This window comes from Vicia villosa, linkage group LG1 (assembly GCF_029867415.1).
Source record: "Vicia villosa cultivar HV-30 ecotype Madison, WI linkage group LG1, Vvil1.0, whole genome shotgun sequence".
Lineage (NCBI taxonomy): Eukaryota > Viridiplantae > Streptophyta > Magnoliopsida > Fabales > Fabaceae > Vicia > Vicia villosa.
In genome coordinates this window covers 67574996-67589400 of record NC_081180.1, presented here as the reverse complement: position 1 = coordinate 67589400, position 14405 = coordinate 67574996, and the positions used below count along the sequence as shown (strand labels likewise).

Below are 14405 nucleotides of genomic sequence, written 5' to 3'. Positions count from 1 at the left end.
TAAAATCAAACTGCTACAACTATCTCTTCTTTACTTCTTACCTGTAAATGAATCAGACTGAGGTTTTTAAATCCTGTTGTATGAGTCAATCCAAATAACATTTGGCAGAGAACCAATTCCCATTTTTAATAGATAAAATGAGCGTACAAAGCAACAAACACACGGTGTCGGGACCCGTTCAAATGGCGCCATATTTTCTCTCTGTTGGTCTCCATGAAGCTTGAGGTTGTGAAGGACCAGGAGGACGCTCCCAAGTGGTTTCGCCGGAGGCATACGTGTCTTCTGGCCGTGAGTAACCTTGCCCAGCCCCACTTACCTATTTTTATGATACATTGAACAAATGTTACTTTAGTATGCAAATTGAGGTAACAACCAATCCTACACAACTTTCAAAAGAAAGAAAAAAAACTGAAGTACAAACTTTTTGGTAATTTCTATGCCGACAATTCTAATAAAATATAAACATTAATAGAAGCTCTGAACTTACTGCCTCTAAGCAGGCAGATAGGTATGTCATGCCGGGCAATGCATCAACTCCACGCTGCAAAAGGTTAACCGATAGTTAAGTCGTGTTTTTACGATATAATAATAGAACCGTTTCTTAGCAACCATCTTATTATGACTGGAACGTGGAACTGGAAGTGAAGAGACAATCCTGACCTGACGCTCCACTTTTGTCTTGTAAATGAATCCTCCACAGCAAAAAAGTGTCGATGCGACAAAGAATCTGCCCAATAACAAGATCTCTCATATTTGATATGAATAGAAGAAGAACGTGAATGTAACTAAGTATATTTGAGCCTTTATTTATAGGTTTTAGTTCTTTTACTAGGCATAACTAAAGACAAACAAAATATAAGAGAGTTTTTATACATGCAAGATATCACTCCGAATATTGCCCATCCTCTTGTGGCACCACCTCCTTGACCTTGTTTGTAGTCTGCAACAAAGAATAAACAAAGCAACCCGATCATTCAATTAAAATGAAAGATTTTTTGGGAAAAATTATTATCATCGGCATAATACTTGCCTTGTCTTCCAGTTAATTTAATAATGTAAACATGATGAGGAAGTTGAGTTTGCAATTTTCAGAGAAAGTTAGTAGTACTCACCGCACACTTTTGTAAGCACAAATTCAATTGGCTCATATCCTTCTATGGGGATTGTGATGTTAACTTCATATGGGGTGTCACGGGCTACCTCGCCTGGAAAAGAGTTGAAACATGAAAGTTCGATAAAGACAACTTTGCATGACATTGATACTTCTTAAATAAGGGGTACCCTACATCTCCAATCAAGGATCAACATGGTGGGTGACAAAGTCGTTGGAGGCTTCCCACTAGCAGCAGATCCAGACAATTTAACTTTCAAGCCGTCATTTGGAAGAACCTAATTAGCAGCAGTCAACAATGGTCATGTTCCAATCACCTAGAATTTGGAAAACGTAAATAACAGTTACCCCGAGGGTTGAGACTAAACCAATTACAAAAGTACCTTCAAAATAGGTTTACGAACCAAGGATGAGAGTGAAGCAATTGCACTTGTAAATAGGACTACTTGAGTTTGTGATGTCTGAAAGCTGTAAAAGCAACCGCACCCACACGTTATTTGTAACAATATGCGAAGCCCGCACACATACTAAAACTGATATTGAAGAAAAATGTAATTAACAACAAAATGCAGCAGTGGCAGCAGCAATCCTGACCTAAAATCATGATGGGGTTTCTCAAAACCGAATTGAGTCATGCCATTATAAACCTACAATTTCATAACATAAAAAAAAAATTTAGCATTATCATATTTTTGGAAAAAACACCTAATTTCGGTTCTTGAAAGTATTTCAAAACATAAGTTTGGTCCTTAAAAGATTATATACATCAAATTGGACTGTGTGAATATCAAAACAGTCTAAAATTTCATGCAAAAAAAAAAAGTCTAAAGGTTACTACTTCCTGGGGCTAAATTAAGACTATCCACTAACCAAATATAATCATTTTATGACCAATTTGACGTTAATATATCAAGAGCAAGTCTCCTCTTAGTTAGGCATTGTTAGTAAATCTAAAAAAAAAGTCTAAAGGTTACTACTTCCTGGGAGCATGCTTTGATGTTATGAGAATTCTACAAGAACAGAATTGGGAATTTTCTTTAATTTAATTATTGGAATTATGCATAGTCTCATCAAGCAAACAAATAAATGGAAGAAAAAAAATGAGAATGGTAGAGCTACTCACAAGTTCCCATGATCGTGGATGAAAACCAACAGTGAAGCCTTGGAATACTTGTGGGCCCGGTTTATCACATGAAATTGCAAGTTCAATTAAAACTCTGAAAGACAAGAAGATTGACATGATTTTTACTTATTCAAAGATCACACTTCAAATGCTAACATGGTAAATCAAGAGAAATTATAAGCACCAAAGAAGGGTAAAAACTATGAGAATTGAATTCATATCTAAGCCTAAAAATTACATTCATCACGGAGTGTGGAGAAGGGGAACCTTCAAATCTACAGTATTATTTCCCCCAAAGTTTCAACTAGAACACTCTTGGGTTTGACTGACAAACTAACATTTGAAAGATGTAATGGCCAAGGGATGGTTGCAGTTTGCATGTTAAAAAGAAAGCTGAGAAGAGAGTAAACTGTAAAAGACCTGCAATTCGATTCAAATGCCACGTGACATATGCATCCAGGACGACCTGCAAGTTGAAAAAACTAAAAAGTATGTGATATGATACTTTGAAACAGTATTTAAAATAACATAAGCCGTTTCAATGACGGATTAAGACAACTAAGGAGGAAAACCATAAAGAAATTTAGATTTACATACATCAATCAGTGACTTTTTATAGGCCCCTCAAAAAGTTTTCCCCTTTATTTTCATTATCTTTTGTTATTCAGCAGATTTCAATAAACTGCTAAACAACCCAATGTCGCAAAGATAGATGGTCATACCTTTACATTGTCCATTAGGACAGCTCCCACATATGACATTTACCTGAAAGACATGAATGTAATATGAGAAATGTTCATGTATCGCAGAAATAACAGATTACCTAGGTTGTGGGGGTTTAGGGGGGTTATATAAGACCCCTTCTCATCACTAACTCAGCATTATTTTTTATTTTGTTGATTTCAGAAATATGTCATGTCCAGCTCACATGATATTTTTTTCATGTTATTATTAGAGAAAAAACAATAACTTCTGCTATGTAAGCCGTAACCACTATCACTGATATGCGAAAATCCACCGCTATTGCAGTGGTATCAAAATTGTAATAGTGCATCATCGGCTTCCGTCGCGGTTGCTCAAAATCCTGATATGTACTGGTTATTTAACAACACTATATTCCTATTTTCCCTTCTATGTTCTGGAGTCTAAAGAACAATTAATAAAATAATGGAAGTTTCAGAGTAGCACAAACCTGAGCTGTTCTTCCCATTTTGTCATAACTTTGTTCACAACCCATTAGGTCACCATTATAAAACTCCTAAATATTGAGAAAATGGCACAGAACGCATGAGAAAATGTGTTAATAAAGATGATGAGAAATGGAAGAAAAATGTATAATCAAGTTTGCAACATAATGTTTATTGTTTACTCAAAGTGTCATGAGATTTAGCATGTGCACATATGTAATACTCCCTCCGGTTTTGAATATAAAAAAAAAAAGTGATCGTGTTTTTTCATCTCAAATATAATTCTCACTCTATTTAATGATGTCTATCCTAAAATACCCTTCAATTAATTTATGTTTTTATTCTCATGGAACAAGTTCTCAATTCGCATGAAGGGAACTTTTGAGAATATACTATTTAGATTTTTTATGAGATCTTGGAGATTAATCATACTTAACTAAACTTCTTAATCATAGTGAACTTAGTTATTTTTGCTTATAATCAAGACCAAAGGAAGAGAGTACTTATTACTCTCACATTGAGAAAGGGGATTGCAATATCTTTGAAACATGGATTTTTTTCTTAAAAAAACAATTACAATATTACTCAAGTGACTAGTACAGTGAGTAAACTTCCTAGCACCGTTTCTGCATTCAACCATTGATTACTAATTCCACATATTAAACATTTTTTGTGTTTGAAACTGTTAGGTTTTCTCACTAGCACAACTAAGATAGACAGCTTAAAAAAAGAGACAACAAATTATAGTAATTTCCTTCCAAAAGAAGCTTACACTTAAGCAGTATTTTTACTCATGGTTCGTATTTTCTCAAAATAGAGAATAGAGAACTTACTTGTACAAAATCATATTGCCCAGAACCAGCAACAAAGTAGTTGAACCTATCAAATCGGCCAAAATCAACATATCCCTAAACAGGTTTTGGCATCAGCTGATGAAGTGAAGAATATATTACATCAAACGAAATAGACACGCATTCACAGGAAAACCAAAAACAAGAAGTGCTTAGAAAATTTAAGTGAATCATTTCAAATTACATAGTAACAAAGAAGTGCTAAGAAGAATGATAACATAAACTACCGTTTGCGATCTAGTCTCCACGTCTTTGCAGAATCTTACAACCACATCAGAACCTTGCTGCATCAATATAAAGCGAAAAGTTAAACAGTATTCCTAATCCTAATAGCCTCAAACAAAAAATGAACACATAAACAAATCATTCCTATATTAAAATTTACCTTCTCATCATACTCAAAAGGGTAACCAGTCCAGCTACTCTAGTTAATCAGTTAAGTAAAAACAAGTTTAATGAAGAAACAAAGCATAACTAATAAAAGCAATATATTAACCATATCAATGATATCAACAACTAGTTACACCCTTAAAATTCAAATCCATGAATGACCCATTTTTTGTTAGTAAATTTTAAAAGCAATGCACAACAAAAGTTCATAACTTGGAGCGTGTGGAACATAAGGATACGAAATCAACAATACGACTTGAATTATTGAACGCGTAGCAATTGGAACTCGGCAATGAAATTGAAGTGACCCATGATATCTGCAAGAGAACACCTGAAGGGGAAAAAATCGAAAATTGAAAAAACTTATCGAAATTTTAGGTTTCTAAGATCAAATTGTTCTGGGAACTAAAACGAAAGAGAAAAAAGAGAAGAGAATAAGGAAACGACAATCACTTAGGAGTAAAACGGTTAAAGTTGCGGAGTGAAACATTTTGGGAGCGAGGTTAGCTTCGGAATGGGATTACAGTGAAATTCTACATCTAGCAGTGGACATTAGCGGGAAGAGTAGAGGGAGGAACTTGCAAAGTGATGAACAAAACGACGTTTCCAGCTTCGTTGTAGGTCGTCGTTTTGGAGTTTTAGGGATCATGGAATGTTTGGCTTCATTAAAAGAAAACTACAACATAATTCATTTAATTCTTTGTTTTAGTTTTTTAAAATGATTTCTACAGTATTATTATTGGGAAAAAAAGGAAATGCACAGTGTAAAGTATTTTTACACTGTCAACCAATGAGAGACATGCATCAGAATAAATCCCATTTTTAATTTTAAAAAACTGAAATTATATGACAAATTAAGGCATTTTGATTGGTTATATGTGTAAACTGTTTTACACTGACAGTGCACTATCTTTAATTTCGATTTGAACAGTAAAAAAAAATATTTTATTATTTTTCCGTAATTTTGTCTAGACATAAAAAAAAATATTACTTCAATTTGAAATTAATTTTAAAAAAATATATAAAAGTAATTTTTAGAATATATCTTTTAAAAAGTTATACTACAATTTTATTTAGATTAAAATCTTTAACGATAATAAAAATTAGAATTAATGAATGTTAAAGTTACTCTCTTAATTTATAAAAATGATGTTGAAATAACTTCTATGGATTAGATTAAAATTTATAAAAGATTTTAGCAAAATGATGAGTCCTTATTTCATAATAGTGGATTATTCGACCACTCTCACATCCCCTCACTGATGATTACTTTCAATGGGCCTAACTCCTAAGATCCAGCACCAAAATCGCAATAAATATCTCAACGCTAAAGTTGAGAGGTCAATCTCATTCTCACACAAAAACTAAATACATAAAGTTTCACACCCTTCTATGTGCATGTTTGGATTGGCTTCTACAAGCCCTAAAAGCACTTCTAGTACACCTCAACTTGAAAATTGGTTTTTTTTTTGTTTGAATACTTTTTCAAAATCAATTCTCCTACTTCAAAAGCAATTCAAGTAGAAGCTACAATTCCTAGCTTTTGAGTTTAGTAGAATCAATTCTACATATATTATATATATTATTTATTACAACTCTTTTAAATTTTCCTTCTTTACCCTCTTTAATTTTTATCAATTACTTCTTTTCTTTTTTATTTGTATTAGAATTTATTACCATTTTGGTAATTATCCAATTCAAAATCACTTTTGGTAAAACTATCCAAACAACATTAATTGATGATAATCACTTCTATATCATTGTATCCAAACATAAATCAATTATTCTAAACTCAATTCTGTTGAAATCAATTCTATTAAACTCAATTCTTCCAGAATCAATTCTGTTCACCGCCAATCCAAACAATGTCTGAACCCTACAACGTATTCTAAAGCCTATAATAGCCTTAATAACTAGGGATTGTTATATATTGTACTTTTAGTAAACACACCTTACTATAAAAAATACATTAAAAAATATAGTGAAGGAAAATAGTATAATATACTTTTGTAAGATTTAACATACGTTTGTTTCTTTTGCGGGAAAATGTGTTTTGGATAATAAGTTTTGTTTGTTATTCTTTAATGTAACTATCTTTCATTAATATGATACATGTAATATTATCTTCATAAATAATTATTGTACTTATTCTTTCTGAATATAAACTACAAGTTTCTCGTATGTTTGAAATTAGAGACCTCGACCATATGCATTTTCAATTTGCCTCATGCAATGTTAAATTATATACATGATTTGATAAAGTTGTTGCTAGTTTGTTTTACAAATACATTTTCATCCTCTTCTCGAAATCCAAAATAATCTTAAAAGATGACATGGAAGAACACATAATTGTTTTGTTGTGATATAATCCGAGTTGTGTAGTCCAAGCCCAAGTTAATTAGGGTTTAGAGTTTGTTACTTAATATACAAGTTAGTTAGTTGTATATAAATAGACATCATGTAATTCAGTTTTTATCACTCAATAATATCAGTGTTTATTTTTATTCTCTCTCTCTCTCTCCCCTCACTAAAAGTGTCTCACGCACTAACAATTTGGTATATAGAGCTTTCAATTTGTTTCTTCATCATGTTTTCAAAAACTTCACGTTGGTGGTTGTGTTTTCAGGAATTGTGAATCGCAGCTACTCCATAGATGAATGGTACCAATGACATTCTGAATTCTCTTTAAATTCTGACGACAAAAATTGGATATGCTGGAGAAAACAAATGCATTCTTTGTTCGGTTTCCAAGAAACCCTAGAAGTGGTCAACAATAGTGTCCCTGAGCTTGTTGACAATGCAACTGATGCTCAAAGACTTGTTCACAAGGATGCGAAGAAGAAAGATTGCAAGGCTGCACATTGTATCCAATCAACAGTAAATGCGACGAACTTCGATCGAATTTCTCATGTTGAATCAACGAAGGAGGCATGTGATATTCTTGTTAAGTATTACGATGGAGGTGGGAAGGTTAAAGTCGTTAAATTGCATACGTTGTGATGGCAGTATGAATTACTGCAGATGAGAGAAGAAGAAAAGATTGCAGGCTATGTGTTAAAGGTGTAGAATCTAGTTCATCTCGTGAAAGACTATGGTGAAATCCTTACTGACATGATGATAGTTGAAAAGGTAATGCGTACGTTAACCTCTCACTTTGATCACGTTATCATAACTATTCGAGAATCCAACAAACTTGAAACCATGAAACTGGAGGATTTGGTTGGTTCGTTTATTTTTGACAACTTGGATTATAGGGGGTATATCGTGATATAATCCAAGTTGTGTAGCCCAAGCCCAAGTTAATTTGGATTTAAGATTTGTTACTTAGTATACAAGTTAGTTAGTTGTACATAAATAGACACCGTGTATTTTAGTTTTTATCACTCAATAATATCAATTCTTATTTATTTATCCTCTCTCTTTCTCTCCTCACTAAAAGTGCCTCGTGCACTAACATGTGTAACCTCACAAGTCAATGTATGTAACATATGCACTTAATAGAGAGTAATTTGAAACAATTTAAATAAGTCGATAAATTGTTTAGTTATTCCAAGAAATTTGATGACCAAGTTGACCAATAATGATCGACGGGCACAAATCAAAAATAAAATCTAAAAAAATCATACTACTAAACTTGTTTAAAGTTTAAAATTTCTTCTAGAAGTCTTAACAAGGATGTTTCATTTTTAGAAGTCTTAATAAGGAAGTTACAAAAAATACTTGCATGAAAATGAACATAACAAGTGGCTTTATAAACAACCAATCACAATTTTTTATTAATTAAAAAACTAAAAAAAAAATCTCTCTCCTACACTATTACAACCAACCCCCATGAATCTAATTAAAAAAGAAATTAAATTCTATATAAATTTAAAACATAATATCTTCTTATTGGATGTTTCTAACAATGTATATTTAGGTTTGTTTTCGTGCAAGTATTTTTCGGATGTTATATTGTCTTTTACTTTGATTATATACATTATGGCGAGATGGAGTGGGAAGAAAATGTGACGTTTCAACATCACTGGGCTATAATGAAGTCCGCCAATCTTGCACATCTTGCCACCAACTTTCTCATTGTTTGATGTTTTTATTTCATTAGATCTTCCGAACTCTATAAATGTTCGAAATTTTCATTTTCGAAATGTTAACTTTTAGACGCATTTTATAATGTGTTTTTTTATATAATTTCATTCAGAAAATGACTAAAGAAGTTTGTTCCAAAGCTAACATTCAAATACTATTACATGCGAAAAAACCCCAAATATATCAGTAGAAAATGGTAAACTTCAAGTATTTTTGTGAAATCTGCCACGAAATAAAAATCCATGGGAAATGATAAACTTCTAGTGTTATTGTGAAATTTGCTACTAGATCAAAACACATAGGAAATTCGGAAGTAAAATCTGCAAGAAATTCCAAAAAAAAATATGATGTTCGGAAGTTAAGTTTCAGACACACCCTTTTTCATTTTCAACTTCTCATACTATTATTTACAAAAATATTTTATATCCACAAGACTTGTTAACAATTAACCAAACTTCAAGGGTATATGTAAGATAATGTTATAGATTGTGAGCAACTTTTGAATTTACATAACATTTTGTCGAAATATATAGGATATATTGAGCAACTTTTTTTTACCCTCCCAATTTTTTAGAAGTATTTCAAAAACCTAAAAATATCATTTGAATTCTAGAACACAAACATTTAAAAAATAAGTTATAGATTTTAAATTTCTAACACTATAATTCACAAAATCTTCTTTCTCGTCGCTTTTTTTTTTTTAAGTTGACATTTCTTTGATTATACAATCCAAAACTCCTAATTAAAATGTGTTCGAATTCTATAATCCAAAAAAAAAAAAAGTTTAAAATATATATTTATTAATAAATTATAAAATGTGTTCAGATTCTATAATTGGAACAAGCAAAACATCCTTCAATATGTTTTAACTTATTAATAAATTACATGAACCAATAAAAAGTTAAATAAATTACATTTATACTTTAAGTAATGCAAAGTTTTTGTCTCCAATTCTATGAATGTATTCATCACAATTTCATTACTTTTTTTTTTTTTATAACATAAAACAAAAGACAAAACAACAACTACTCTAAGAACAGCAAAACCATTTCTATCTTCTTCAAAGTTCTTCACTGGTCAATTAGAAATATCAGAAAAAACATGCACCCTCCTTTAAGCTGCTGGCCATGACTGGCCAACAAATGAGCACAACCATTAGATTCCCTATACGTGTGAATAACTTCCACAGCTTCAAACTTCCTCGTCAAATTTAGAATTTGATGCATCAGGTTGCCAATAGCAATCTTCTTCTTGTTGTTGCCAATTGCCATTAATAAGGTCTACTGCAGCGATGGAATCCGTTTCAATAATGACGTTTTTGCGTCCTTGCTCGACCACCATTTTGATACCTTCAGAAATGCTCCATAATTCTGCCATAAGAGGGTTACAACATCCTATGCTCTTGGCAATCCCTAATTATCCCTCCACAGCCAGACCTACCGTTACCGTCATGTGCACCGTCAACGTTAATCTTTACAAAACTCCTTTTCGGACTGTGCCACTAAATCAGCTTCTCCACTCTATTACACTCCATATCCTTGTTCTTAGTAACGGTAAGACTTTAATAACTATGAATAGTATATAAAAAATTAATGAGAAATATAATTCTCATGCCACATAAACAAGCTGGAAAAACCTTGCATTACCCATAACAATGGCATGAGAATTTTTTTTTAAAAAAAAAAACACAAATTAAATGGTGTTTGTTGGCTTAGAAGAATCAAAATACATTCCGAAAAACTTTTTTATATTGTAGAATTCAAAAATTATAAACTCGGAAGAGAAATAAAAAAAGGGAGAAGAAACTTCTAAAATTCAAAAAAACTTTTTAAAATTTTGAAAATCTAAAAAGTTAGAATGATGGAAAAAGAAATTCTCATCATGGATTTCAATGTTTTGACGTAAAATGTATATATGCATGTGGCCATTGTTAAGGAACTAAATTTAAGATTTGGAAGCACAGAATAAAGTTGTAAAATTAGAAGAGCATGTAGAAATTAAAAATAAAATTGTAATATTAATAGTTTGAAAAAAATTATAAAGAAAAAAATAATTAGAGGAGAAAATAAAAAATGGAACAAGTAATGAAGCATTAACCAATATCAGCTTCAAGTTTGAACTAGATAATGTATAACCATAGCTTTTCTTCTCAGTTATGAAATTGATAGCACAAGAAGGTGGCTAATCTGTTACAAAACCTGCCCAAACAAGCTCAGTACTCTACAACTCGTAAGATCGGATAATAGTTGGCTAATCTGTTAACCCAACTAATAATTTAAATAAGATTATAGTTGAACATTAGTACTATGTATCCAAACACAACATAACAATCAGGTGATGAAATGAATAGGCACGGACTGTGACGAGTTACACTCAACACATTCGCAAGTTGTGGAACAGGTCCAATGCTATCCAAAATTGGTCGGGCTACATTATTATACTGGCAAAAACATATCCAAAAAGTTTTTAACAAAATTTAGCATGAACTCACGTATTTAAGAATGGTAGTTGGAGAAGATAAATTAACACCAATCCCTCTTATCCAATGTTCAATATCACTGTCATCCTGGCTCCTATTCTGTCAGTTAACACTAGCTATCTATTTCAAAAAATACAAAAAAAAATCATTCATCCTTTTTTCAACCCAATAAGTTACTTTTGGTCACGGGGTCAGATTTTGAGTAGTAGATTACTAGCGTTGCACATATGACAATGCTAAACCAGGAACCGAGGCACATGAAGGAGGATATATATCTTTTGCAGACATCAATGAGTTCACCACGTCTTGTATTTGATAAGTTAGCATGAAAATGTCTTCGGCCGAATTCTTAGCTGCCCATTCCTCTATCACCCTGCACAAATCATAAACGGATTAAATTCGTAGGCAGAAAATAATAACATGTGAAAATATAATGTCATAATCCCTAACCTTTCCTTTCTTTTTTGGACAAAATCACTCTCCTTTCCTACTCAAAAGATAATAGATAACTTGATAACTAACCTTGATTGGGATTCTGTTGCAGCTTCGGAGTCAGAAAAAAGGACCTTGATGACCGGCCATAGCTGTAATTTAGGATCTGGGTCTTTGTCCGCTGCACTAAAGCAATAACCAGAACAGGACCATGTATCTAGATTTAAAAGAATGATTTGCAGGACAGGAGATTTGGTTTTCAGATCTCTAACAACGAACCGAAATGTTGACTCGTCATTTGCACACTCCACCAACCGATTCGCAAACATTTTGTCCATTGTGTACTTGCTGGTGACAAATATAAAGCAGTGAATTTATTCAGCGTATCTGTGAATCCGTATTTAGAAATAAAACGTAAAATATTTTAAAGAAATCCCTATCATAGAATAGACTAGACTGGGCAATGTGGATGCAGCCATACCAGTACATATGCAGAGTAAAGAAGAAACATCATGCCACATATAAATTACTCAATGATTATTGCCTAATACACATTTGATGATTAACTAAGTCTAACTGCAAATTTTCAAGAATGTTAAAACCATATCTGTAACTATTTACTTTTTCGTATAAAAATGCATGAAATTGGTTGGTAAAATCTCTGTACGCACTATTACTATAGAAGAACAAAAGATATTGTTACTGGGAATAGACATAACTTTGGCCCATCTTTATTTGAGCCACATTTATTTTGCTTCCCTAAAAGCATTCAGAGTACACACATGTAAAGAGACCTTGAGTTGACAATTCACAGTCATTGCCACTTCTTTCCCACCAAGTTTTGTAAGAAACAAAGAATTAATATTTTTTCCATGCTGCATTTCTATTGAAAAATATTATTTATCATAATCCATATTATTGCCAAATTTAGCAATAAGCTGATTCAAATTATCCACCGAGACATTAGTTTCACTTATTTAGCAATATTTAATGTTACTGCATCTACTTTTTCACGGTCAGCTGTAATCGAGTCATAAGGGTATAAAACTTACTAAGTCGCCATTTCTCTTCTTAGATAAAGAATTTCAACAGAAAAAAAAAGAAAGTGAATTTAGTCATTCTTTGCAAACCTGAAAATGTCCTCGGATCCTAAAACTGGCAGACGCGTTGAAATATAACACTTGAACAGTCGTACTCCTCCATCTACAGGCGCACATCCCTCACAACATGGGTATGCTCCAAGGAGAGTTGTGCATTGCGGGCATGTAAATTCATGCCAATCAATATTCTTTGAAAGATTTGATGATCTAGCCATGAAAACATCTTCAAGAAAACCATTAAGTAAAGACTTCTGATTTCCCACAATTTCCGCAGTTTCAATCTTCCTAGCATTTGAAGATAAATGATGTTCACCGTCTTCATCTCCTGGAGTGCCCGTTATATGAGTACAACAACTAGGAATATTGGACGTGTGTTCAGTGTCATTCAAATCTAGACTTATACGAGCAAAATCACTGCAATCAGGTTCATTAGAAAGCTTTCCATTCCCAGGATGGGAAACCCTTGCATTCTCATCAAAAGCACATTTCACTTCACAAACATCATTGCAGGTTGAAGTTCTTTCCTCATTCAACCCGAAATTCCCAACATCTTCACTAACAGCATCGATTCCAAAATCATCGGCTACATGGCTACACCCGTGCAGCTGTCCACACCGCTCAGGAAAGTCACTTTCCACAAGATCATCCTTGCAAATAGTGACAGATGTAGAGCTCAACAGACACATCCCTTGTGCACACGTGTGAGAATTCACATACCTCGTCACAAGCTTCTCACTTATACCTCCAAACGAACAACAACAAGCCCCAAACCAATTGTCAGCAACCTCCCTCCAATTCGCCGACGGCATTTCCACAAAATTCCTAAATAATTGGTGTAAAACCACATTACAAAAAAACTCAACAAAACTAAGAAGATTTCAGCATGAAAAAACTATATACAATTTCTCATACCTGATAGGCTTATCGGTCAAATGATATCTGCAACTTCTACAAACAAATTCAACTTCTCCAGCGGAAGACAGTTTGTCCACATCTGAACCAAAGAAAAAATACGTTTACCGAAAGCGAGCAATGAGAATTGAAAGTGAATTTCGGAGGTTACTTACCGTATTCGATTAGGAGAGGTTGAGGTAACGGCGAGGTTTGATGAAGTGCGGAGAGGGCGGGGTGATCGACAGGGAGTAAGAGAACGAGTTTGACTTCGATATGGTCGGTGAAAGAGCGGAGGGTGGGAGGAAGTTCGACGTCGAGTAAGACATTGGGAATCGGAACCCTAAGGGATAGGGAGGAGGAGGTGAGAGTGAGGAAAGTGGGTGGAGAATGAAGGTGGAGGGTGAGATTGTGAGTATGGTGATGAAGAGAAGTGTTTAGGGTTTTGGAAAATGGGAAAAGGAGTAAGCGGAGGATTGGAGTGTGAGATTGTGATTCCCATGTGTAACGCCATTTTTCGTTTTCAATTTCAGGTTCAGCCCCCATTTTCGTACCACTACAGAGAAAACGGGATATGCGTGTTAAAGAAGTGATTATTAATTATGTCGTTGTATTGTAAGACGAATGAAAAATGAAAAGAAATATTTGTGGCTGCTGGGATTCGAGCCCAGGTCTCCACGGCCACAACGTGGAATTCTTACCACTAAACTACAGCCACATTGATGTAAGTTGTTTGTTCTTGTTGTTAATTGATG

The 14405-nt window shown here is 33.3% G+C and overlaps 2 protein-coding genes and 1 non-coding gene across 3 annotated transcripts; all 3 read right to left on the bottom strand.

Annotated features, from left to right (window-relative positions):
* On the bottom strand, positions 1-5342 carry LOC131640407 (uncharacterized). Its single transcript, XM_058910806.1, has 17 exons — positions 5116-5342; positions 4902-4993; positions 4658-4696; positions 4500-4556; positions 4255-4329; positions 3427-3492; positions 2957-2999; positions 2655-2700; positions 2235-2328; positions 1706-1758; positions 1495-1579; positions 1287-1389; positions 1113-1205; positions 874-940; positions 661-727; positions 488-541; positions 1-316 (listed from the first exon to the last, which is right to left on the bottom strand). The coding sequence occupies exons 1-17, from the start codon at positions 5150-5152 to the stop codon at positions 179-181; spliced, it is 1209 nt and encodes a 402-aa protein (XP_058766789.1). The 5' UTR covers positions 5153-5342; the 3' UTR covers positions 1-178.
* Positions 5343-10669: 5327 nt separating this feature from the next.
* LOC131608473 (uncharacterized) lies at positions 10670-14245 on the bottom strand. Its single transcript, XM_058880189.1, has 5 exons — positions 13827-14245; positions 13672-13753; positions 12790-13581; positions 11750-12007; positions 10670-11600 (listed from the first exon to the last, which is right to left on the bottom strand). Exons 1-5 carry the CDS (start codon positions 14194-14196, stop codon positions 11441-11443), a joined length of 1662 nt encoding a protein of 553 aa, XP_058736172.1. The 5' UTR covers positions 14197-14245; the 3' UTR covers positions 10670-11440.
* A 51-nt stretch (positions 14246-14296) lies between these two features.
* On the bottom strand, positions 14297-14368 carry TRNAH-GUG (transfer RNA histidin (anticodon GUG)). The gene has a single exon. It is a non-coding gene; the product is annotated as a tRNA-His (tRNA).
* Between the last annotated feature and the right edge of the window lie 37 nt (positions 14369-14405).